Source organism: Clavispora lusitaniae, assembly GCF_014636115.1.
Source record: "Clavispora lusitaniae strain FDAARGOS_655 chromosome Unknown tig00000038_pilon, whole genome shotgun sequence".
Taxonomy (NCBI): Eukaryota; Fungi; Ascomycota; class Pichiomycetes; order Serinales; family Metschnikowiaceae; genus Clavispora; species Clavispora lusitaniae.
Window position 1 is genome coordinate 1,702,513 of NW_027093976.1, and position 25,568 is coordinate 1,728,080.

General features: G+C 44.5%; 12 protein-coding genes and 1 non-coding gene across 13 annotated transcripts; 9 read left to right on the plus strand and 4 right to left on the minus strand. All coding sequences in view use genetic code 12, as the record gives it.

Moving 5' to 3' along the window:
* Positions 1-582: 582 nt before the first annotated feature.
* FOB63_001910 (ribonuclease H family protein) lies at positions 583-1,494 on the minus strand (the record flags this gene model as incomplete). Its single annotated transcript, XM_002617955.2, has 1 exon — positions 583-1,494. The coding sequence occupies one exon, from the start codon at positions 1,492-1,494 to the stop codon at positions 583-585; it is 912 nt and encodes a 303-aa protein (XP_002618001.2).
* Positions 1,495-2,126: 632 nt separating this feature from the next.
* TOP1 (DNA topoisomerase 1) lies at positions 2,127-4,421 on the plus strand (the record flags this gene model as incomplete). The annotated part of the gene is made up of 1 exon (XM_002617954.2): positions 2,127-4,421. The coding sequence occupies one exon, from the start codon at positions 2,127-2,129 to the stop codon at positions 4,419-4,421; it is 2,295 nt and encodes a 764-aa protein (XP_002618000.2).
* A 621-nt stretch (positions 4,422-5,042) lies between these two features.
* Positions 5,043-6,113, plus strand: FOB63_001912 (pheromone-regulated protein; the record flags this gene model as incomplete). Its single annotated transcript, XM_002617953.2, has 1 exon — positions 5,043-6,113. The coding sequence occupies one exon, from the start codon at positions 5,043-5,045 to the stop codon at positions 6,111-6,113; it is 1,071 nt and encodes a 356-aa protein (XP_002617999.2).
* Positions 6,114-6,592: 479 nt separating this feature from the next.
* Positions 6,593-7,285, plus strand: FOB63_001913 (uncharacterized protein; the record flags this gene model as incomplete). The annotated part of the gene is made up of 1 exon (XM_002617952.2): positions 6,593-7,285. The coding sequence occupies one exon, from the start codon at positions 6,593-6,595 to the stop codon at positions 7,283-7,285; it is 693 nt and encodes a 230-aa protein (XP_002617998.1).
* Positions 7,286-7,594: 309 nt separating this feature from the next.
* MIX17 (uncharacterized protein) lies at positions 7,595-8,011 on the minus strand (the record flags this gene model as incomplete). Its single annotated transcript, XM_002617950.2, has 1 exon — positions 7,595-8,011. One exon carries the CDS (start codon positions 8,009-8,011, stop codon positions 7,595-7,597), a length of 417 nt encoding a protein of 138 aa, XP_002617996.1.
* A 916-nt stretch (positions 8,012-8,927) lies between these two features.
* On the plus strand, positions 8,928-9,779 carry FOB63_001915 (uncharacterized protein; the record flags this gene model as incomplete). Its single annotated transcript, XM_002617949.1, has 1 exon — positions 8,928-9,779. The coding sequence occupies one exon, from the start codon at positions 8,928-8,930 to the stop codon at positions 9,777-9,779; it is 852 nt and encodes a 283-aa protein (XP_002617995.1).
* A 360-nt stretch (positions 9,780-10,139) lies between these two features.
* On the minus strand, positions 10,140-11,558 carry NUC2 (Nuc2p; the record flags this gene model as incomplete). Its single annotated transcript, XM_002617948.1, has 1 exon — positions 10,140-11,558. One exon carries the CDS (start codon positions 11,556-11,558, stop codon positions 10,140-10,142), a length of 1,419 nt encoding a protein of 472 aa, XP_002617994.1.
* A 436-nt stretch (positions 11,559-11,994) lies between these two features.
* FOB63_005534 lies at positions 11,995-12,066 on the plus strand. Its single transcript has one exon. It is a non-coding gene; the product is annotated as a tRNA-Trp (tRNA).
* A 75-nt stretch (positions 12,067-12,141) lies between these two features.
* FOB63_001917 (putative helicase) lies at positions 12,142-16,401 on the plus strand (the record flags this gene model as incomplete). The annotated part of the gene is made up of 1 exon (XM_002617947.1): positions 12,142-16,401. The coding sequence occupies one exon, from the start codon at positions 12,142-12,144 to the stop codon at positions 16,399-16,401; it is 4,260 nt and encodes a 1,419-aa protein (XP_002617993.1).
* A 637-nt stretch (positions 16,402-17,038) lies between these two features.
* Positions 17,039-19,510, plus strand: OPT7 (Opt7p; the record flags this gene model as incomplete). The annotated part of the gene is made up of 1 exon (XM_002617946.1): positions 17,039-19,510. One exon carries the CDS (start codon positions 17,039-17,041, stop codon positions 19,508-19,510), a length of 2,472 nt encoding a protein of 823 aa, XP_002617992.1.
* Positions 19,511-20,012: 502 nt separating this feature from the next.
* FOB63_001919 (uncharacterized protein) lies at positions 20,013-21,515 on the plus strand (the record flags this gene model as incomplete). Its single annotated transcript, XM_002617945.1, has 1 exon — positions 20,013-21,515. The coding sequence occupies one exon, from the start codon at positions 20,013-20,015 to the stop codon at positions 21,513-21,515; it is 1,503 nt and encodes a 500-aa protein (XP_002617991.1).
* Positions 21,516-21,795: 280 nt separating this feature from the next.
* Positions 21,796-23,748, minus strand: FOB63_001920 (anaphase promoting complex subunit 2; the record flags this gene model as incomplete). The annotated part of the gene is made up of 1 exon (XM_002617944.1): positions 21,796-23,748. The coding sequence occupies one exon, from the start codon at positions 23,746-23,748 to the stop codon at positions 21,796-21,798; it is 1,953 nt and encodes a 650-aa protein (XP_002617990.1).
* Positions 23,749-24,816: 1,068 nt separating this feature from the next.
* On the plus strand, positions 24,817-25,566 carry FOB63_001921 (NEDD8 ligase; the record flags this gene model as incomplete). The annotated part of the gene is made up of 1 exon (XM_002617943.1): positions 24,817-25,566. One exon carries the CDS (start codon positions 24,817-24,819, stop codon positions 25,564-25,566), a length of 750 nt encoding a protein of 249 aa, XP_002617989.1.
* Between the last annotated feature and the right edge of the window lie 2 nt (positions 25,567-25,568).

Genomic DNA, 25,568 nt, shown 5'->3' on the forward strand with positions numbered 1-25,568 from the left:
TTTACAAATATACCGGATCTAGTAATCATCTCGAGAAAGTATTTACAAAACCAACTAATTGAGATTTGTAGACTGCATGCAGCACAACATATCCGTGTGAATGACATCGACATGAAACTCAGCATATACATCATAGTAGTAAAATCATTATTTTAGATACCCTTAAGCCATATATCATATGAAAAAAATGCAAGGAGCTCAGCAACCATACACAAAGTTCACAACGTAAAAGCGAAGTCGATAACTTGGATCCGATGAGAATCAGCGCACTAGATTTCCTAAATAGGAAAAGATATAGATTTAATATCAACAAACAAATTAAACCCAAGAAAGACAAGTTTCATCTTAGCGACTTCCAGTACTGTACGAGATCGCTAGAGAAATGTGTAAGATACTGCAAGTGATGCTTGTTCTCGTGTTAAATGCATTCAAACGCCTTCACACCTCAATAGACAGCAAAAAAAGTAGTCGTAGAGACAATCCATCAGCGGAACCAAGGATAACATGAATTACGAAAAGTAGAGAAACACGAAACCAAGACAAACATAAACCGTTTTTTTTTTTTTTTCTTTCAACCAGCGCTTACTGGCGACGTGCTTGTGTCATGTCATCTGCACCTTTATTTGCAAGAGAATCCGCTTGCTCATTTCCTTCAATTCCCAGATGGCCCCGTACATGTGTGATAGAAAAATCATCACCATGACGTTCCTTTGCCTCACGATATTTAGTCAAAGCGGATTGCACAAGGTCTTTGTTGGCGACTTTCTCTCCACGAGTATTCACCCAGCCGTTAGCTTCCCATTTATCTGCCCACGTTTCCACACAATTTTTAGCATAGGCGGAATCAGTTAGGATCTCGTAGCCAGTAGTGCTGTCTTTGGCGGCCACATCGAGGGCATGTACTAAAGCATGCAATTCAGCTCTTTGGTTAGTAGGCTTTATTCTGTCAACATCATCAACTTCATGTAACCCTTGTGAGACGTTTCTTTTGTCATTTGGCCCAAAGTAGACACCGTAACCTGCATTGGGAATCCCACTTTTTCCATTGCCTCTAGCAGCACCGTCCACGTAAACTCTTTGGCGTCTTTTCGACAGAGAATCGGACAGGGTCCCAGACAGAGATTCTCTTGAAATCAGATGATCTACTGAGCTCTCTATCTTGTCAAATTTGCGTTGGTAACCACCGGTGGATCCTTGGCTGTTTCTAGCGCTTTGATATCTTGGCTTAGATCCATAATTTGTGCTTGCGGAATAATTTGAAGGTTCCGGTTTAGAAACTCTGCCCAGCAGCCCTGAAGAGTATGATTGGTACGACAGAGATGAAGATTTAGAGCTTCCGCTCAGCACAAACCTCAGAGCCTCCTCTGCACTGGAAAACTTTTTGTATTTGGCATTGGAAAAGCCTGAGACTTGCAGTTTGCAATCATCCCAGGACTTGTAAACACCTGCGTTACGGCCATTTGCCACTGCGTAATAGTAGGGTGTTTTTCCCATTTGTTGGCAGAGAATGGAAAGTTTCTTCAGCTTGGAACAATAATTAGGTTTCAGATATCGTACATTCTCTGACGGCGCGCGCCTCTTTTCCTAAAGAGCGAGGAGGGGTATATCATCCTTGTTTGTAAGACTAGTCGTTTTCCCGGAGAACCTTTGTTCTGCGAATTAGGCGCAAGTATTGAGCATCTTGAAACAACATGCAGCAAGCTGAAGAGCGTCCAGTTTGCCATCCTAATCAGCACGAAAACATGATTAAAGGACTTTAGAACGGGACTTTACGACGACATAAAGAACAAATTACTATTTTTCAGTTGCTCTATGGAGAGCATAAAATTAGTACTCTGTAATTAGATGAATGCCTGAAATTTAGCACTGGTAATTAGATGGCTAACATTTCTCAAGACGCGTCAAACACGAGAGAAAAAAAATTCGAGAAATCGTGCGCAACACATAAATTTCTACTTGCGATGGCCTTGCGATATATTCCGCAAACAAAATATCAAACCCGTTCCTGGTTTTAAAAGCCTGATAAGCTGTATTGCAAAGTGGTTTCGTTCATCTAGTGATTCTGTTTTCTCCCGTGATCAGAATTGCCTGTTTTCCTGTTTTGTTTTGTTCTCACAAGATAGAAAATGAGCGACTCCGAGGAAATAGTGCTTTCTCAATTGCCTAAGCCTCAAAATGGATCTTTAGAAATTAAAGACGAAACCGAAGAAGCACCATTGGCGCTGCTTAACGGGCTGCCCAAGAAGAAAAGAAAGTCTACATCTAAAGAAAATGGTTCATCAAGCAAGAAAAAGAAGACGTCTAAAAAGAAGCAAAAAACCACTAAGGTGAAGGAAGACCCTGAGATCAAGCTGGAAACAACAGATGTGGAGCCTGTTGCGAAAGACAGTGATCGTAAAGCTTCAAAGAAGTTCACAGCCACTCCCAGAGAGGACACAGAGACCCCGAAGCCTGAGACTTCGCTTGAACCGGAAACCCCAAAGAAAGATTCACAGGAAGCAGAGGATTACAAGTGGTGGGAAGATGAGAAGTTTGGAGAGGGCCCAGACAGATGGCAAACCTTGGAACACAATGGTGTCATTTTCCCTCCACCTTATAAGCCCTTGCCTTCGTACGTGAAGTTGTATTACGATCTGAAACCCGTGAACTTGCCGCTTGCTGCGGAAGAAGTGGCCGGGTTTTTTGCAGAAATGTTAGAAACCGATCACGCGAAAAACCCCGTATTTCAAAAGAACTTCTTTGAAGATTTTCTCCAGGTTTTGCGTGAGAACGGCGGATGCGACGTGGACATTACCGAATTTGACAAATGTGACTTCTCTAAGATGCATGCGCATTTCGTTAAAGTACGGGAAGAGAAGAAGAACATGAGCAAGGCCGAAAAGTTGAGACTTAAACAAGAGCGTGAAGCGTTAGAGGAGCCTTACCGTACTTGCTTGTTGAATGGAAGACGTGAGAATGTAGGAAACTTCAAGGTTGAACCTCCTTCTTTATTCCGTGGTAGAGGTGCTCATCCAAAGACAGGTAAATTGAAGAAAAGAGTTTATCCGGAGGATATCACATTGAATTTGGGCATAGAAGCTCCAATTCCACCAGCTCCCGAAGGTCACAAATGGGGCGAAATTAGACACGATAAGTCCGTGGTCTGGCTTGCTATGTGGAAGGAAAATATTTCCGATTCCTTCAAGTACGTCAAACTTGCTGCAAACTCGTCAATCAAGGGCATATCGGATATGAAAAAATTCGAAACTGCACGCCGATTAAAGGATCACATCGAGAGAATCAGAGATGATTATAAGAAAATGTTGAAGGATCCTTTTATGCAAAACCGACAAATTGCCACTGCCACATACCTTATAGATGTGTTTGCTCTTAGAGCTGGTGGTGAAAAGGGTGAAGATGAAGCAGATACTGTTGGCTGTTGTTCTTTACGGTATGAGCATGTTACGTTGAGACCACCTAACACTGTGATTTTTGACTTTTTGGGTAAAGATTCCATTCGTTTCTATCAAGAGGTCGAGGTGGACAGACAGGTGTTCAAAAACTTACGTATTTTCAAAAAGGAACCCAAGCAACCTGGTGATGACTTGTTTGATAGGATTACACCTGCAACTTTGAACAAGCACTTACAAGCTTACATGAAGGGATTAACTGCTAAAGTTTTCCGTACTTACAACGCGTCCAAGACCATGCAAGATCAAATGGATTTGATTCCCAATGAGGGAACAGTGGCAGAAAAAGTGATGAAGTACAATGCTGCTAACAGGACTGTCGCCATCTTGTGTAATCACCAGCGTACAGTAAGTAAAGCGCATCAGAACTCGGTAGGAAAAATCCAAGAGAAGATCAAGGAAATGGAATGGCAGAAAATCCGGTTGAAGAAGATGATTTTGGTACTCGATTCATCGCAGAAAGCTAAAAACCCGAAGTACTTCGAAGAACTTGAAGACATGACAAGTGAGGACCAGTTAATGGTTGTCACTCAAATGATTGAAAGACAACGTGAACAAGCGAAGCGTAAGTGGACGCGAGACAACGAGAAAAGGGCAATGGAAAAGCAGGAGCTATTGACTGAAGAGGACTTGCAAGAAAAACTCAGTAAAATCAAAGCATCCGAGGAAGAATATCGACACGAAATCGAACTGGGAGAAGTTGAAGTGACTAAAGGTGCATCAGTGGAGAAGTTGAAAGTACAGATCGAGAAGATAGAGAACCGGATTTTGAACACAAACTTTCAGCTTAAAGACAAAGAGGACAACTCAGAGGTTTCACTTGGAACGTCTAAGTTGAACTATATTGATCCCAGATTGACGGTTATGTTTGCGAAGAAGTTTAACGTGCCTATTGAAAAGCTTTTTACCAAAACATTGCGGGAGAAATTTACATGGGCCATTGAGTCTGCAGACGAGAACTGGAGATTTTAGCATATTAGCATAGAGCTGTGATCACACATAAATACAAAAATAATCACGATTTGATACGAGATTGATTCGGTCTATTCAAGTAACTATTTTTGGTCTTTTTTTTTTTTAGTTTATCGGCGAATCTACCTATTGTGCACCATTGTTCGATGCCTGCAATTGTATCCAATTAGGAATTTCTGGTTACGTGCCTTTATGCATGCAATCGCGATTCTTCATCAATAGATACGCGCCGTCTGTACAAGCCGCATGAACAAAGCTTCACAATGCTTTGGAACTGGGGTTAGTCAGGTTGAGAAGGAGGTGAAAATAGTACCGGGATTCAAGGTATTCAAGGAGCCCGAGTCAATGATACCCAAGGATTTAAGAATACAGAATTATCTTCTGGACCCATTTATTTTCCCACGAGAAATCGCGTCGCAGGGACGTAAACAAAAGCGACGCGCATGTGTGACATTTATTACTATTACTATACCAAGCGTAGATATGCATAGACTTTTTCTCAGCGCATCTTCTCTCGGATTTCTTTTCTCCTTGTCTTTTCTTGCTTTCCATACAGCTTAAGAAAATCTGGTTGATTTCTAGATTTGCTGCTCGCATTCCGACCCATTACACTCCTTTACCATGCGAGTTTTTCTCCTTTTCTTAGCTTTCATTGCTGCTGGGGCTGCTGGGCCCCTTCCAGCGTCGACTGGACTAACCCATTACCACCAACATGGCAATCGCTATCTTTTGAGACGGGATGACAAGAACTCCGACTCTTCACATAAGACAGATAGCACAGAGGACCATACAAGCACACATAATGCTAAAGATACGGAAAGCACTAAGAGTGAAGAAAAGGACGAAAGCACAGAAACATCTGATAGTGCCAAAAGTACTGACGATGCTAAAAGCACCAGTAAGAGCTCTGATAAGCCGAAATCATCAAATATGCCCACTAGTTCTAGCGAGAGCTCGCAGAAATCCACGAAGGATTCGAGCCAATTATCCTCAGTCACTGAGATGCCATCCGTTAACACTGAAATGCCATCGATTTCAACGACGTCGTCATCAACATCTTACTCTTATGCCGTGACAGTGCCGCCACTGTCTGATCATAACAAGAACCCATACATTCAATATTCTCGTGCCCCGAACAACGTTGTTTTTATTGTGGTAGGTGCAATTCTTGGTGCCTTAATACTCGCGTTTGTCGCAGCTCGTACGACTATGTGGTGCTTGAGTAGAAGAAAAGCTCAAGTTGATAAGGAAGTATACTTCCTGAATGGATCACACATATTTTCTTGGGGCGGCAGTGGCGCTTCTTTTCCAAATTCGTCACAATCATCTCTTATGGAAAAAAGCCTGTTTTCGTCTCACATGCTTCTGAAGTACCCAAGTTCAAATACGCTTAATTGGGACACTTCCTCCCAAGGTCGCCTGTACCGCGAGATGCTGACGCCTCTTGATAGAAGAGGATCTATGACTATAAGCCCAGTTCTTGAGATGATGCAAGGACTGCGATCCCAAGTTGATCTCACTTTACTTCATCCTAGCTTGGATTCTGCTGCATACCATAATGAGCTGCCTCCGGCCTCATTTCCCGAATCGGGACTGAGCAATAAAAGTAAACGGCTCGAGAGGCCACCGTCCCAGGTATTGGATGATTTGCTTTCAGGAATAGATTTGAGTAAGGATCCAGGCAATTTATAGACAATAGAAGAGAGGATAAGACCTCAAATAATGACCAGTAACTTGTAGTATATAGAAAAAGTACAAGTTGGCCAATAGTCTTGCAAATGTACGAGAAGGCTGATAAATTCTCAAAATTGTGTAATAAAAGTCCTGTAAAAGTTAGACAATTTGGCCATGTTGATTGACCACTATGACTCTGGAGGGGGAATCCGTACAAAAGCCATATCTACTGATTATGAGCTCAATTTAAGTACACTGGAGAATAAGAATAATTTCTCTTGATTTGTAGCTCACTTCGTATCTTTTTTCCGTCCTAGATTTCTCGAGTTAGTGTCTGTAGCAAGGACGCTTTCCATGCGCAAAATCCCCCGCACTTTGCTTCCGTGCATATCGGTACGTACACGTTGCTCCCTTGCTCCGGCCCTTATCCAATAAAGCCGTCATACTTCGACCGCACCGGCTATCTTGTACTGAATCCTCTTTCTTCATATTCAACAATGAGTTTTAAAGCAGCAAACACCATTTTGAGAGCGCCAGCTAAGCGTGCTATTCACATGTCCCTCCGTGTCAAAGCTAAAGGAGATTCGTCTACAATTGACTCGTATAGATTGCCCTCGCAAACTTCGATTAACGAATGGGAGTTCAAATACGACTTTATTCCCAAAGTGGCTCAGCCTAAAATTCCACCTATCAATCCGGAAGCAGTGAAACAGGACATTGCACAGACGAAGAAGCAGCAAGTAGAGGCTGAGTTGTTTAATAAGGAACTTACATCGTCCATCAAAGTGGAAGCTAATGACGCTGCGGTGGTGCATGGCGGAGAGCCCGTTGGAGCCGAGGTTGAATTTCTCCATGATAAGGGACTGGACCCAGTGGATGCATCTACGAAAGCTACAACGCCTCAACGGAAGAAAACTACCAACCACGACAATTACGTGCAGACTTCTATCAACCCGAACATCAATAACCCAGATGTAGTGAATCTCGGTCACACAAACAGCGTGGACCACAAAACTGCTCCGGTGCAAGAGGCCAAGGTTGTTGATGATGTGGAACATCCACAGTCTGTCGAAAGTAAAACGGCAGAACCGGAAACTGAAAGCTCGGGAAACACGGCTAAGATTCTTGGTGTCTTGGGCTTGGGTGGCTTGGCAGGCTACTTTTGGTTTGGAAAGACTGAGAGAAAGTGAGAAGCTCCCGAGGCATAGACATAAATATATGTACTAGAAGATAAACGAGTAGGAGTTATGGGAAATTCAGCAACAGGTCAGTGAAGACCGTAAAAGGGTGCTTGATAAGGACAACTACGTTGATGATAAAGAATTCCAACTATTTGGTAGTACAAATATATATTTGTCCATATATTACAGTTTGGTGATACTCGTTAACTACTCTTTAGTGTAGGCAAGGGTACTGTGCTCAATAAAGTTTAATGCGAAACAAAACAAAAATCCTTGCTTTTGTATTGTGCTAATCAGCTAATAAATATTTACATGGTCTTAATAACGACGCGAGGCCTCCTGGCATGCCTTCAACTGTTGCAAGTAGAAGTCACAAACTTGCATGTTACCGTTGTTCTCCTCCAAACATCTGGTGAAGGTTCTGGCATCGGCGTCACAAGTTCTGGCTTGTTCTTGGTAGTTTTGTTGGGCAGCTTGTTGAGGGGCTTCAGCAGGAGCAGAAGAGCCTCCGAACATCGAAGTGATACCAGCACCAAGGGTGTGGCCGATAGTGGAACCGACGGCAACACCGGCGGCAGTAGATGCCATCTGGCCGAACAAGCCTGGGCCCTGCTGCGTTTGAACAGGTTGAGAAATGGCAGTTGGATGTTGTTGTGGAGGGGCCACAGGAGCAGCAGCTGTGTGGGCAGATCTGGATTGCGTTCTAACTGGAGCGGATCTTCTTTGTCTAGCCATGATGTATAGTTGAGGTTAGTTAAAGATTTGATGCGGGTGCGAAGTTTTTATAGGCTTTAATCCAGTGGCGATTGGGCCACGCGCTATGTCGCGCAGGCCAAATGTCGCACCCAGCCGTTAAAAGAATGTCGCGCCCTGCTTCCAGCACTTTCTAAACAGGTCGAAAGAAAGAGGATGGAGGGCCGGATAACGTATGGTCACAAGCACAACCAAAAACCATTGTTTGAGTTAGCTTTCTATAGAGTGAACAGATTTCAGAGAAGCGCCAATGTTACTTTGGAGAAGGCGGCTGTTCACACTTATTATTCTCTTTGGCCACTGGAAACTTCCTGGCCTCGAATGAATGTGGAGTCGTGGTTGTATTCCACTCTCGCTTGAAGAAAATGGGCGTTTGCCGTCAGGAACAAAACGAATCATTTATCCCCGTATTATGGGAAGTACTCATTGACTGTAGAGTCTGAAACTGACAACGGTGATGCAATGAATTGAGTAGTAATCTGATGGAGTTACTCCTTGATAGGAATATATTCAGGCGATCCTAGAGCATATTAGTATAATCGCCGACCATTTGACAATTGATCCCCCCTCATTTCTGTTTCAGTAATAACAGCCGTTAGTATTGCGTTAGCAATCACACAAATGGTTGATTGCTGAAGCATTCTAGCAAAAATATAAATCACTTTGCTAATCTCGCCATTACTCGTATTCCAACAGCAATATCCTTAAATCAGCAACTGAAGGACAACGCTGCCTCAGATAGAGCTATTTCTTCCTCTCTTTTATCTACAACCTTTTGCACAAAGGAAACAGATCTTGTGCGAACGGTTTCCCCAGTCCGATCCGGTACACTTCCCTGCACTCCAGCATCTACGTCTCCCCTCCAAAAGCTCTTTCCACATCCCTTCTTACTTCAGCCATGACATTTTTTTCCAGCACTCCACCTGTGCATTCTATATTTTTACGTTCTCTACGATGGGCATCGAGCTCCGAACGTACACATTACCAAGTGCTCGAACTTCTGCCTCACGCTTCATTGAAAGAGATCAAAATGCAGTTTAAACGGCTCCTGAAAAAGTTCCACCCCGACGTGAATGCTCGATTGCCCGAGGATGAGAAAGAGGCTAACAGTGCACGATATGTTCAGATGGTACTGGCGTATGAGACATTGAAAGATGCCAAGAAGAAGAGGGAGTACGATGCTCTGCTTTCCAGGTCTACTTCATCTCCAAAGCCTCGACTGGGACCATCTGAATGGCAGAAAAAGTATTACGGAGAAGCCAAGTATTTCTCCCGGAGCCAAGCTTCCACACACCATTCGCTGGCAAATAGACGGTATCGTGTGCATAACTTCTACAATGGAACGGATCCCAAATCTCATTTCTCTGGCCAACACAAAAACCATGATCGACACGACGTACCCCACTTCAATTACGAGGAACATTTGGCGAAGCATCTCAAGTTTGAGCAACATCTAATAAATAAACAGCTCCTGCCCGAAGATCGCAAAGCAATTCTCCGCCAGTTGGCCAAAGACGGAGACATTTCAGGTGTGAGTGAAGAGCTTATAACTAAGCACTTGATGCGCCAGGCGCAGCGTATAAAGGTTAGTCTGGGCCGACCAGAAACTCAGCTGTCTCGGAATCCATACATGTACCAAGGACCACAGAATGGAGAGTATCACGAGCATGAAGCCCTGCTCGGATTTAAGACGGCAGTAGTACTTGGAGGAGCTGGATCAGCGTATCTTTTGTACCATATGTTGGGATAGAGAGATATTATAACGGTAATGAAGCCAACATATTCACGTTCACCAATTCAATTGATGATGATCGCAAATACGAGAACATTCACATATTCATATTTATATCTGCGAGAAGTGTCAGGACGATGCAATTTCTAGCAGACATACACATTTCACAGAGTATTAAAACTGTAAGACGATGCACCAGCTATTTGGGAGAAAGAGGATTTGAAACAAACGGAAGAAGCTAAATATGGTAGAATAGTTATGAGTGACATAGACTAAGTACGCACGAACATGTTAAATAGTGTAATGAGCTATAAAGAACAGAGGACACGCGTCGCTCCAGTAATGCAGGGAATGTGATGAAATAAGGACAGGCCGAGTCTAACGATCAACCTCGCCAAACACCAAGTCCATGGTACCAATGATGGCCACGGCATCGGCCAACAAGTTGCCTCTAGCCACATGGTCAAAAGCACCCAAGTGAGCAAATCCTGGTGCTCTGATCTTGCATCTGTATGGTCTTTCCGAGCCGTCCGATACAACGTAGACACCCATCTCACCCTTAGGGGCTTCAATGACTGTGTACGTTTCACCCTGCGGAACAGCATAGCCCTTAGTGAACAACAAAAAGTGGTGAATCAACGCCTCCATATCTTCCTTCATAAGCAGTCTTGGAGGTGGGGAAATCTTGTAATCCTCAACCTTAACTGGGCCCTCAGGCATGTCGTTGATGCATTGTTCGATAATACGCAATGATTGTCTGAACTCCACCATTCTCACCAAATAACGATCGTAACAGTCACCGTTCAAGCCGACAGCAACGTCGAAGTCCACCAACTCGTAAGCATCGTATGGTTGGGCCTTTCTAATGTCATAAGGCACACCAGAACCTCTGAGCATCACACCAGACATAGAATAGTTCAATGCATCTTCAGCAGTAACCACACCCACGTCCTGCGTTCTATTTTTCCAAATACGGTTATCGGTGACCAACTCTTCCGTTTCATCGATTCTGTCACCGAACTGTGTGGCCCACATGTAAATGTCATCCAAAAGACCAGCAGGTAAATCTTGCGACACTCCACCAGGACGGACGTAAGCCGTGTGCAATCTGGCACCAGAGACACGTTCATAAAACTCCATCAACTTTTCTCTCTCTTCAAAACCCCACAAGAAAGGCGTCAATCCACCAACATCCATAATGTGCGACAAGACAGACATACAGTGGTTCAAGATACGGGTGATCTCACCAAACATTGTACGGATGTACTTAGCACGCAAAGGCACCTCAACGTTCAACAATTTCTCCACAGCTAAGGCAAAGACCAACTCGTTCGTCATCATCGAAACATAGTCCAATCTGTCAAAGTAGGGCAACGCTTGCATGTAGGTCTTGGATTCAATCAATTTTTCAGTACCACGGTGAAGCAATCCAACGTGAGGGTCAGACCTGACAATCTCTTCACCGTGCAACTCCAAAATCAATCTCAAGACACCGTGGGCAGCTGGATGCTGTGGACCAAAGTTGATGGTAAAGTGTCTGATCTTAGTGTTTTGCTTTTCCACTTTCTTAGGGTCATCGTCACGGCCCCAGACCATGTCTACCTCGTCCATCGCCTCAGTAAAGGTGGTTTTGCCGAGGACTTGGCCTTCTGGAACGGAATATTTCTGTGCGGGTCTTCCCATGGCATTATGGAAAGGCTTGACCGACTCTTCAGCATGACCTGCTCTCAATTTGGAGGAGACAGAGAAAAAGCGAGAAGGAGCCTTCACTCTGGCCAAGTTTCTGATGGAAAACATGGGAATGGGTTGGAGTCGAGGTTGGACGAAAAAATGTTTCAATGTGCGTAAGTGTTTAGTGTAGGTACTTTTAGAAAAAGCCGCGCCTTCATTGGATGGACAACATCGGTACCCCAACTACATACAGTACGCCCCGTTAACTATCTATGGGATCGGCCAGTTGTGTCTAACTTGGAGTCGGCAAGAAATGACATGGAAACAGGATCGAGTCATTGGAATATTAAAGTCTTCTGTGTACCTTTGAACATTTATTACTTTGCGCGATATGATAGATATACGATGAAGCTCTTATGCCAAGATTTAACGTTTGTCAAATACAGTCAACAGATAGAAATGTTATCAAAAAAAGTACATTTGGAGCTTAATATCAATCACATACGTGCTTCTGGATTAAAAAGCCGAATATATGTATCCAGCAACTACAAATTTTAAGGTTGATGCGGTGGCTCAATGGCAGAGCTTTTGATTCCAAATCAAAGGGTTGCAGGTTCGATTCCTGTCCGTGTCAAATTTTTTTTCCACATCTTCTTGAGGAACGTTCTAGTTTTTCATTTTTCCTGGTTATTTTTGATCTTCCGTCGTCATGGCTAAGAAGATCAAGAAAGAGAAAACACCAATACAGGAGGTTAAAGATCCTAAAGGCAAAAAGAAGGGATCTAAAGATCAACACCAACCAGAACCTGATAACGGTACGCCTAAACCTCAGAGAGGTCTTGCAATAGGAGATAACTTTGGATGGACCGGGAAGCTTCCAGCAACCTTACTTTTTGAGTACTGCCAGAAGCAGAAATGGAACAAGGTTGTTATGGAGATGCGCAAAACATCTAAGGGATTCATTGGCATAGCCGACCTTAGTTGGGAGAATCCAAAAACGAAGGAAGTGATCCACGTCAAAATGTCACCAGATACAGAATTATTACCCCCCAGAGAAACGACCAACGAAGCACGCCACTTTGCTGCCACTTATGCGATGTTCAGAATAAATCACGTCAAGAACTTGAAGATGGTGCTTCCTACCATATTTCGCAGCTACTGGTCGGATCTTGAGGCTAGGAGACTCAAACTTCTCAAAGAGAATAAGACAGAGCATGACAAAATCTATAATGCGAATCCATTCCAGGTGCTCTTGGACGATCGAGCAGAGAAGGAGGCTCGAGCGAAAGAACGCCTAGCAAGAGAGAATAATGATGCGAAGGTCAAGAAACCCACTACAAGCATTTCTCTTGTTGGAAACAAACCAAAAAGCACCAGCAAGGAATCTAAGGACACCAAGAAAGTTACAAAGCCGAAAACTATGCGCCTGTTTCCTACAATTGGCAGAAAAGCATGGGAAAGTGCTCCGTTTATTGACTTCCCCAGCCATATTCGTGCTTCAATTGAAGCTTCTATCAAACATCATATTGATTGGGTGGAAGGGGAAGCAGAGGACAAGAAGGACGTAGACTCTTGGGTACAACTGTTGGTTCTGTTAGGGTTTAGAAAATCACACGTGTCTGAGGCTCTTTCATATACCCATTCATACGTGGATGCTTTGGAGTGGCTCTTGTTTCATGTTCCTGAGGATGACTTGCCTCCTTTTTTTGCTCGCAGAGACGAAGATTCAAGCGTGTCGCTAAAGATTTCTACTAATATTCAAACCGAATATCTTCTTCAGCGGTTGGCGCTCTCAGGATTTGATATGGACGAAATAAAATCCACTTTAGAGGAATGCGATGGTGATGAAATTCGTGCTAGCATTGCACTAACACATAAGGTAATAGATTTCCAAGCGCCTTCCATGGAGTTACAAGGTGATGAGTTCGAAATGTGGTGCATGGAACTTGACGGCATCGAATCGATTGGGAGTAACAAGATTGAGTTTTTTGATTCAAGCAAGAAGATAGTTACTCTTCTGCTTAATGCACGTGGTATTACTCCTGGTATGCTTCTGGCAAAATTGTTTTTCTGTGAAGAATATCCTCACAGCTTGCCTGGTATTCAGCTAGTTGTGAATAATGCCTCTTTCAAACTTGCCAATTACATCAAGTTGTCCATATTGCGTCAGCTCTGTTCATATGTGGTATCGAACAATCTTCTTGGCAATTGCTTCATATTCTCTTTGGTAGAGTGGCTTGAAGAAAATATTTCAAAAGTTATTGAGCATCCGGGGCCTTTATTGCCCCCAGAAACATTTCAAAGTAAGGAACCTGGTGGCAAATCTTTTACTAGAAAGCAAGATAAGACCGTAAAGAGCTCAAATTCAAGGTCTTTCACGCTACTGCCGGGCGATATTGAGGCAATGCGCAAAACTTACAACGAACAAATGGAATCGCAAGCTATGAAAGACTCGCTTTCGAAAAGAAAGAAATTACCCGCATGGCAAAAAAAAGACCAGCTTGTGAATATCATCAATTCGAATAAAGTAACTTTGGTGACCGGAGAAACTGGTTCAGGAAAGAGTACCCAAATAGTTCAATTCATTCTAGATGAGTTGAATTCTAAAGGAAACTTTGAAGGAACCATTATTTGCACACAACCTCGACGTATCTCAACCATCGGATTGGCTGAGCGTATCTCCGAAGAAAGAATACTGATGGTGGGTAAAGACGTTGGGTACATTATCAGAGGAGAAAACAAGACGCTGAAGCAAACAAGGATCCTGTTTGTGACAACGGGTGTGTTATTACGTATGTTGCAGTCTTTTCTAGCTTCTAAAACCAAGGAGACATCGATTTTTGATAGACTCGAGTATATCTTTATTGATGAAGTTCACGAGCGGTCTGTTGATAGTGACTTACTCTTGGTTGTCTTGAAGAAAACTATGAGCAAGTTCCCCAAATTAAAAATAGTTTTAATGTCTGCCACCATCAGTATTGACACGTTCAAGAACTTCTTCCCTAATGTGAATCATATTCACATTGAGGGGAGAACGTTCCCGATTCAAGACCACTACCTCGATGAAATTCTCGAAGATTTGGACTTCACGATTACGACATATGACGATCAAATCATCAAACCCAAAGCAGACTCTCATTTTTTTAAAAGTGGAAACCTCAATTTCGATTTGATTGCTCAACTTTGCATCTATATTGACGATAAATTAAAGGAGGAGAAAAATACTGGGTCGATTTTGGTTTTCTTGCCTGGTATAATGGAGATTAACAGGTGCATAAGAAGCATAGAACAGGCTTATTCTAAGGCTGGTACCCGTTGCTGGTGTTTGCCGTTACATTCTGCACTTTCTTCGAGAGACCAAACTAGGGTTTTCAATTATCCTCCGAGGGAGACCAGAAAAATCGTTGTGTCCACCAATATTGCTGAAACATCTATCACAATCCCCGACTGTGTGGTTGTAATCGACGGAGGAAGATCAAAGCTGGTTTTCTTTGACTCGAAGGCAAACACTACTAAGTTGGTAGAAAACTGGTGTTCAAGAGCGGAAATGGCTCAAAGAAGAGGTCGTTCGGGCCGTATACAAAAAGGAACGTGTTATCACATGTACACCCGGGAAACAGAACAAACAACTTTGGCTCAGCCAATTCCGGAAATTAGAAGAACTCGTCTCGAAAATCTTTACTTAGTGGTGAAGGCTATGGGCATCAACAAAGTGGAGGATTTCTTGAATAGTGGGATTGATCCTCCCGAAGCACAATCTTTGAAAAAAGCAAAATCTATGCTTAGAGAGATCGGTGCTTTGGAGTATGATGATTCGAATGAAAATTTGACTCATTTAGGAAGGTATTTGTCATTTCTCCCAACAGATTTGCAAGCTGGTAAGCTTATGCTTCTTGGATGTATTTTCGGATGCGTCAATATTTGTTTGACCATTGCAGCCATATGCTCCAGTGGAAGTCCATTTCTAAACAGTTTTGATGTCAAAGACGAGGTAAGAAGAGCTAAGGGAAAAATAGGTAAAAACCAGGGCGACTTATTGGCATCTGCCTTTGCATTCCATGAATGGGAAAATACACCTAGAGAAAGAAGAAAGAAGTTCATTGCTGACAACTACTTGTCCTACATGACACTTCAAGATCTTCAATCCACAAGAACACAGTACCTCCTGACTTTGAAGGAGATTGGGTTTCTACCTTTTAATTATAAAGTTGACGACAAAAGCAAGCTTAATGCTAACAATGATAACTATACAATTGTTCGTGCCATCATCACCGGATCATTTACGCCTCAATTGGCTCGGGTCCAACTTCCAGATCCCAAATATGCACAAACTTTAGCAGGCGCGGTCGAGATCGACGCTGACGCTCGAGCAACTAAGATTTGGATCAGAAATGAGAAGTATATTGAACAAACACATAATGAAGGTCCCGTCGATGAGCTTCCAGCAACACGGGCTTTTATTCACCCGAGCTCAATGCTTTTTTCTTCATCCGAAACTGGCGTAGCTCTTCCTAGTTTGGAGGATCTTACATTAGAGGACGGTACTATCGACATGAAGAAGGCAAGAGAACAATACGATATGACCCCTCAAGCTTCATTCAACTCGCAAGCTATGCACAAATCTCCTTTTGTCGTATACACATCTTCCAATCACACGACAAAGTTATATCTTAGAGAGATCACACCTACGAGCACTTTGGCTGCACTTCTTTTCGGCGGGGAGATTTCGTACGACATGAGTACGCATGTTGCTTCTGGAAAGCGATGTCCAGGAATTGTTTTGGATCGGTGGATGCCTGTACGAACATGGTGTAAGAATGGTGTTTTGGTGAAACGGCTCCGGAAACTTTTGGACCAAGTAATCGAAAATAAACTTTCGAATACAAATCTGGAGAAATCAGAAAGCGAGGATGACGAAGTGTTGAGCATTGTGAAAACAGTGCTTGGGGTGGAGGTGAGAAAAAGATGAATTTTGGAACTTTATAGATGGTTTTAAAAAGTTATAGAGGTAATAGAGTATAAAAGTACTAAATGATGAACCATAACAATTTGGGTAAAATCTGAAATGAGAAGTAGGCAGGTGCAGAAAGGTTTGAATATGCGAATGAAAAGATGGATATTCCTCTACTAGATCTGAACATAACATTTAGATGATACGCTTCTATTCGCATGCGAGGAGGAGACGTCATACTTATGATCGCTATAATTGAGTTTATCCTTATATTATAATTATTCGGATGTGAAATATTAGTTGATTGCCACTCTGTGAGCTTACTCAGCAGATAAGATAAGGCAAAGGCAAGGAATTCATCACCATCTACAGACTAGGTGAAAACAAAATAAAAGTGTAAGAGGGTAATACATACTTATCGTATTACCAGAGTGGTAATTACTAGGCGCAAACCCATTGATTGTATCTTCTTCACTCTGATCCGGAAGATCTGTCAAAGTCCAGATCTGCATCGAAGCCGTTGGGCATCTCCAGTCACGTGCGATACTGTCATCCATCACCACAACTTGCTTAGTAAACAGATGCTAGATTCCATTTATTACGGTTGAAACTCCGAAATAATTTGATCCGCAGAGATCGAAACCCTATTGCAATAATGCCGCCTTCTGAGCGGAGCCCACTTTTAAACAAAACGGCGGTTGTCGATGAAGCAGTGCCCGAAGAGTTAGACGATGATCTTTTAGATTTGCCCTCCATGGTACGCCAAACGGCGTACCTTGTTGATAACCCCAAGATCCACGTGGCTACGTTTCGGTTTTTCGTACTAGCAGCTATCTTCATCATTCCTGGTGCATTTATTGACACAGTCAACCTGTTTCGGACAACACTGGCAGCGTACTCTATATTTTTTGTTCAGATCGCCGCCCACTGGGCAGGACGTGCCATGGCACGTCATCTACCCAAACGGCAAGTGGGGATAGGCAGGTTCCTGTTCAACTTGAATCCGGGTCCGTGGTCCGTGAAAGAGACCGCCCTTGTGACAATTGCAGCCAAAAGTGGTGCCACAGGAAATTTGGCTACAAACGCCTTGGCCATGGTAGAAGTTTATTTCAAGACTCGGGTTCCTGCAGCAGCAGCAATTGGCATTATGGGAGCAATCGTCTTTGTCGGATACTCATACGCTGCTATCGCGCGGCCCGTAGTCAGTTATGACCCACAGTTTCTGTGGCCACTGGCACTTATGCAGACAGCTCTTCTCCGAAGTCAGGAGGAGGGCGATAGAAGTGGCGAGAAGGCGCAGGGTTCAGAGAGTGCGAGTTTCAGCGAAGTGGATGGAGAAAGAACAGTTTTGCCAGATAACGTGATAAGGAAGAAACTGCCTTTCGAATCGGGGGAAGACGATGGTAGCTCTGATATTTTGAAGGCTAACACGCAATGGGGTAGGGATCAGGAGACTGATAGCGCAGACAATGACAGTTTGAGTGATATAGACAGAAAAGTTCCTCATGTACATGTGAAAGCAACCAAATCCGACAGCGACTCAAGTGATACAGAAGCGGAGGACTTTCACAATGGCTGGTCCACTCAGGGAGTCTTTTTCATTTGCGCTGCTGCTCTTTGTTTGTGGCAGGTTCTTCCCGAGTTTTTCTTTCCAATGACGCTGTCTCTCGCAGTATTATGTTATATCGCGCCTCACAACGAAGCAGTTAATTTCATAGGACTGGGATTGGGTGGTATGGGTGTACTCAACTTTCTGCTTGACTGGGCAAACATTACATCGCTGGTTTTGCTATATCCATACTGGCTTCAAGTTGTACAGTTTGTGGGCTTTGTTGCGTCTGCATGGGTCTTGATCCCGGTAGCCAAATGGACAGGTGTAGTAGGATACAAGTATGGTCTTATGTCTAACAGCCTTTTCACAGGTGATGGTCTCCCATACCCCGCAGAACGACTTGTGACATCTACTGGCGCTTTCAATGCTACAGCATATGCCCATTATGGCCCGGTGCACTTAGGAGCTCAGCGTTCGTGGAATATGTTTTTTGACTACGCGGCATATGTTTCTGGTGTTGTTTGGGTCGTGGTTTTCGGTTGGAAACAACTTCGGCATAGTTTTGCGAATAGCAGACAAGCTCAGGGGTCGAATCGCTTTGACGACCGTCTCAACCGCCTCAATAGGGTGTATCACGATGTACCCACGATATACTACATGGTCATGTTTCTTCTATCAATCCTGGTACTCGGCGCAGTGCATTGGGCAGGTTACCTCTTTGTGCCTTGGTGGACTATTGTTGTGGCTTTGGGAGTGGGTCTGATAATTGTGACACCCTTAATGTGGATGTATGCGCTCACAAACTTTCAACTCCCCATTGGTACCTTCAATGAGCTTCTTTATGGGCTTTTGGTGCAGAACCAGACAACGAAACACCCCGCTGGAGCTGCATTTTTCGGCTGTGTTGCTGGAAATGCTTGGTACCGTGCACAGCATCACTTGGAGCTGATGAAGTTCGGGTTTTATACTCATCTACCTCCTCGACTCATCTTTTTGGCACAGATATATGGCGAGATCGTGGGAATTCCAGTCAACTATATTAGTTTGCGGTGGGTATTGGCGTCAAAGTGGAATTATTTGACGGGTGCAGCAACTGATCCCCTTCATCAGTGGACTGCCCAGAGTTTGGTAGGTTACCATACTAATGCCATCCAGTATGTGGTTCTTGGGCCTGCACGGCTCTTTGAAAACTATCCTCTCTTACCTTACGGATTTGTGCTTGGGCTTGTTGCGCCCATTATTGTTTATGGTCTTCACAAGCGATTCAAAAGAAGTCCGCTTCGCTTGGAACTCTGGAATACAACCGTGCTCTTTTCATCGATGAGCCACTTTTACGGAAACATCTCTACAGGTTATTTTTCCAAGTTTATTGGGGCTTCAATAGTGCTGTTATACTATTTCCGCCATCGTCCTCGCTTATGGCGTCGCTATAATTATTTGGTGGCTGCAGCTCTTGATACAGGCTATAATTTATCGCTTACCATATTATTTATCGTTGCATGGCTTGGTTTCCGTGCCCCTGTGTGGTTTGGAAATGATCCTCGAAGTGTGGAACGTTGTTTTGCATTGAACTGATAAGTAACTGAAAATTTTCAATATTTCTCTGCTCTGGACGGTTAAGAACTTTTCATACATTGTCGCAAGAATAGATCTTTTTAGAAAACTAGGGGGGCAGCTTATATTTTTGTACTACTCTGCTGTGAAGAGAAATGCATCTAATAGAATTTTACGACTTAATACTGAGTACCTTAAATTTAATATAATCAAACAAACTTTTAGTATGGCTAAAGTATTTGTAATTTTAATCATCAAATCGCGTTTTGTTGACCTCGAAAGATTGATGAACAAAATTTGAAAGAATATGGTTCATCAATAAGCTCTCACTACTAGAAATATTATCTTCTCTATCTGTTAGTTGCCAACATAATAGCAACTCTTGGCCCCAGCATAGAAATATTACACTGTTTCTACAAGTAGTCTGCTCACAAGGTAGGTAAACACACCCGTGCACCATGCGCACAAAGTATCAAGTACTCACTATCAAAGTTAACAACTTCGTATCAGTACTTCTTTCCGCATGAGTCAACCACCTAACATGATCCAGCGGATCCAGCCTGCTGATGTCACACGGCTTTTGGATGCTTTAAAGGAGGAACTTGCGCAAGCCAAGGCTGCTGGTACAGACACCGCCAAAGCGAGGCAACATTACGCCAAAGCCAACCAAATAAAACAAGTTTTGGTCAATTACCAGCAACAGCAAAAGGCTGCTGCTGCTCGTAATGCGAGTGGTAATTCTGGTCCTTCAACATCTGCCTCAAATACTGGATCCAATATGGGGTCTAATGTGGGCTCTAATACAGCATCAAATATGGGTAACATAGGCGGCAACTCCAACATGGGGGGCAGCGCGAATCCTGGTGCCAACTTGAGCAACAATCAAGCAAGTAACATGATGGGTGGCGGTAACTTTACTTCTGGCCCAAGTGGGAATACTGGCGTCAATACAACGAGCAGCAGCTCAGGCCGTTTGGGCAGCCCACCTACAGATGCTCGTGCGGCCACTGTCACAACAGAAAAATACAATCAAGTCCGTGCACGGCTTCAGGATTTGGAGCGCACTATTCGTGCTCTTGAAACCGGCCGTAGACCAGATATGTCAGCCGAAGAAGCATCGCAGCTTGACAGCCAACTAAGCGAGCTCAAGTTGAAGTATGGACAATACTCCAAATTCGCACTCTACATGCGTAACCAATTGATGGAGCAGGCACGGGCATCATCGCCCCAACAGTCACCACCAGCAGGTACCCCTTCTAATGCGGGGGTGCTGCAAACCGGAGGGGTTGCCGCCACCACCGGAGAAAATTCCGCACCTGTAGCTGGTCCAGCAGGTACAGCGATGTCTGCCTCACCTGCCGCAGCGTCTCCAGCAGCAGCATCTCCAGATGCTACTAAGGGCCGTAGTGCGTCGCCTGCGACTAAGGAGCCCTCTGTGCCAGGCTTTAACTTGGCTGGCATTACGAAACCAAGTGTGCCGCTGATGCCGATACTGTCTACGCTCAATGTGAAACCTGCGGTGCCTGTCACCTTGAAACCAGGAGCGAACAATGTGCGACCCACATTATCTGGTGGCAGTGCTTCTGGGCTTGGACAAATCATGGGCACTCCTGCAGTCATGCGTATGCCCACATTTGACATGGCCCTGAGCGGCCCTATGCCAGACAATGGTGGCCGTGTGCTTACAAAGAGAAAATTGACGGAGTTAGTTAACACTATGGGGGCGGACGACGGGGACGGTAAGACCACTATCGACGGCGATGTCGAAGAGCTTCTCTTAGATTTGGCAGACGAGTTTGTGTCACTGGTAACATCATTTGCTTGCCGTTTGGCCAAACACCGCAAGACAGATGCTGTCGATGTCCGCGACGTACAGTTGCATCTCGAGCGAAACTGGAATATCCGTGTGCCAGGTCACGCTATGGACGATATCCGTGCGGTACGCAAATGGCAACCAAGCCTGTCATACAACCTGAAGGTTTCAGGTGTCGAGATTGCAAAAGCAGTCAATGGGAATATGAACTAGTATAGATGATAGTCAGTGAAATGATAGGCGAATGAGTTTGACTTGGGAGTTGATGTAATGGATTATGGGTACGCACTTGTGGATTTTTTAGGCCGGAAGGAATACCATAATTACTGGAAGGGTATGATACCGGATGATCTCCCTGTATTTTGAAACCCAAATATAATTTTACGTATAGTTATGTATTTAAAATAATCCGTTTCGAATGCAACTCTTTAGACCCATATCTACTTCCCAACGCAATGATATTCGGGTCGTAAACCCTTCTATTGCTAAGTAATTAAGAATTTTCCACTGTGTGGTAAGACTCATCATGTTTCTCTAAGATACCTTGCTGAACCCAGAAAGCTAGAGCGTTCAGTGTCGCATACTCCGAAAGTCCAATAGCATTGGCGACTTCAAAAAGTTTCTTTTCAACATTAAAACCATCAAACTGATTAATGACAGTAGCCTGTGTTGGTGTCACTGTAAATGTGCGCTTGCCATGCGCAAAAACTAAATCAAGAGTCACTGTGCCGTATTCTGGGATCAACGCTAATGAACGGCCCTTACGCGTAGAAGCATAGCGTTTGTTGTAAAGTTCGAAAACTCCTTGCACGGGCACACTCAAAGTTGACGTGTCGCCGTCTCCAACATTGGGCCAGTACAATTTTGATAGCACTGCCAAGCGGAGTGGTGGACAGGAAACCGCCATGTTGAGTGCACTGCTTTCCACCATATCCCGGACCATGACATCTAAAGTGGCAAACTCTGCGCTACCAAACCGGGCCTTAAGAAGCTCAACGTTATGTACAACGTCTCCAGAATCGTACTCCTTCCAATTCAATAAGCGGTCACCTAAAACACGGGTAAGCTCCTCAATGAGCATTGTCGACAGTGGAAGAACGGAGACAATAGCATCAAGAACATCTGCAGCCTTGCCCTTTTGAAAATCGGGCAAAGCATCGATGGGGTCGGGAACCCACGCGATATCAGAAAGGTCGTCGAGTTCTGGGGGTGATGGGTTTGTAGTGCTGAGCTCGTGTGCCAATTCTGCAAGCGGGTTTGAGGATTTACTATCGAGCATGCCAAGAGCAAGTTTTGGCACCAAATCCATGCGCAGACGCAAGTAACGCCTTAACGGGCGTGCTACTTTGTCTAAGAGAACACCCGAGGTGTCCATAACAAGAAATGCTCTGATGGTGCGCATGTAAGCAAGAATCACGGCATCTGTGGTGGATCCCAGATGCAAAAGACGAACCATACACGCACTAACAAAGGTGTCTACGAGGTTCGAACGTGACGCAGCGCCTGCACCGTCGAGACATGTGTGCAACTCAGCAAGAGCAGCTGAACTTTCAGGATATGCTGCAACAATGTCATAGATTTCACGTGTGCGGAGAGCTAGTAGCTCGTTCTGTGCAATTCGTGCAAGTTCATTAGTAAAGACTGCGCTTTGGTTGATATGGCTCTGGTCCAGATCTATCCAGTCAAAACCAGAGAGTAAGGTCCGCTCAACGTCGTCCTCCACGAATGAGAATGCCTCTGCCGGAGAAGCAGCGCCGCCTGCAGCGACATGGGAGGTTTTGGGCAGAGCAAAGGGAGGCGAGGCGCCGCGCGCGAACTCGCGAGCCCAATCTTCTAGCGCCCCAAGAACAGGCTTGTTCCAGCGGCGAGCACACATATAATCAGCCTGCTCACGCACTCGCGAAACACACACCGCCACCATTGCAGCCCGCACAGAAGTGGCCAAGCCAAGTCGAGACAAGGTGCGCACGAGTTCTGCATCAAGCTCTTGGGACAAGCAAACAGAAATCTCCTTTTCTATACGTGGCAGTGATAGGTAATGTGTGTACATGCCTGCGAGTGCACGAGAGAAAAATTGGGCTGCGCGGGCCAGTAGAGGCAAGTGGGCCGCTTGGGCCAAATAGCGGCGATGCAGGCGCGCCGCTAGGTCGACCACAGCAGCAAGCGGCGCAGACGCTGCGAGCGGCGCAAGGCGCGCCTCGAGGTGTGGGCGAATGGCATTGAGCCAGAGGCGCACAAAATGTAGCAGTCCTGCCGGATCATTAAGACATCGGCGTGCAGCTACTCGAATTCGAGGGGTGGGCGGTGAAACTTCAGCATCAAAGCTGTTGGGTTGTAGCCAATGGAGAAGAAGCTCGATATCGTTTTCGATTTCGGAGTCAGGCAGAAGATCGGCTAGTCCTGGAAGAGGTATCTCACGTGCAATCAAAGTAGCAGAGAGAGTCATGGTGGAGACGTGGCTGAGGATGGAGTAGGGATTAAATGAATACGAAAAGAATTTGGGCGGGTAGGAACAAAATGTGATCGGCAGGAAGTAAGGAATGGAACGATTGTATGTGAGGAATGTCAACCAAGTGAAAGTAGATATCAGTCAAAATAATGATCTCAAAGGTGATGATACGTTGATGATCCCAGGCACCTTGAAGGGAACGAAGAGTTGTGTAATTACTCCTTTCGATTGTCGTAAAAAGTGGTCGTTGGTTCACGAACAGTACGAAGCACAGATGTGCAACACGAGTACTCTAAAATGAGACCGTGTACGTCACGTGCACACTTGGGTGCAAAAAGTCCACAGATGGCCAGAGTAAAGATCAACTAAGAAGCAGTTATGTAACTTCAAGATGTTTGAAGTTCAGTTGATAATTCTTGCTGTTTTTGTCTTTCTTCTACAATACTTTCACCATTTTCCACTTCAGTAGCATTTCTGATTTCCTTTGAGTGACATTAGGAGATAATAATTCTACTGTGCGAATAGTCTTCTTAGCACATCGTAAGCTGAGTCTTTCATTTGTAGTCTTCTACTTGTTATTATTGTTTGTTTTCGTAAAGTCTTTATTAGAACTTTAGTCTGAGTTACTTGGAAGATAGTAGTATCTGTTTTACAAAATTTTATTCTTTTGGCCGGGACGAAGAGAAATGAATGTACTGCTTCTTTATTTTCTGGAAAGAAAACAAAGAGAAGGTTTGGGGAAATCCACTTAACTGGGAAATCCGCTTAACTGAAAGCGACTTACTGACTTATTGCGTCCACTTGCTGCTATCGTAGACGATGTCGGAGTATTAGAACTAACCGATGTTAGGCCCTTCTTGATGCAGGCTTGGAAATCACAAGTTCTCAGCGCGCGAACTCCACCAACTCAAACCTCGAACTTATTCCACAGGGCATAAGCGGTATAGATTTTGCCTGTCTCTTCCTTCGTTATTGGTATCTCGAAGAAGCGTGAAATATACCCAACGCCTCATACTAGCATATCCTGTTCTTCCATACCTAGCACGTATCCATAAAAGAGTTCCCATGTCACTCTCCCAGCAATTCCGCAAAATCACGTCTGCACTGGCGGCCGAGGCTTCGGCATATTTGGATAAACATAACGGGAACCTTAATGCTGCCGTGGATGCATACTATGCTAGCGTCCCATCGGAAGCACTTAAGGAGCTTTGGGAGCGCTATCACGACGCGAATGACCAAGAGTCCATTTTGATCGATGGCACGTTACAGTATTTGGCAGACTTGGGGCTTGCGCCAGAAGATCTGCGATGCTTGACCCTTGCATTCTTGTTGCGGTCGCCCCAGACAGGTGAGTTTTCGCGCGACGATTTTTTCTCTGTGTGGGGCGCCAACGGCATAGACTCTTTGAAGGGTATGCGGTCGTACATCGACAAACAGCACTACGAGCTCCGCGCAAATCGCAACCGCTTCGAACAATTCTACCGTTACGTTTTTGATTTTGTGCGCGGGCGCGGCGCCGGGAAAACGCTTCCTGCGCCTGATGCTGCGGCATATTGGCATCTTCTTTTTATTGATTCCATGGCTTCGAACGAACATCAGGATGAGGTTTTGGTGAAGCGAGTGGAACAATGGTGCGAGTTTGTTGAAAACGCTGCTCGCCCGGTTACTAGAGACACGTGGAATATGTGGTTGCGTTTCTACTACGAGGTGATGGAGCCCGCGCCCAAGACCCTTGCGGCTTACAACGAGATGGACGCATGGCCAAGCTTGGTAGACGAATACGTTGATTGGTTGCGCGAGAGCGCTCAGCTATAATG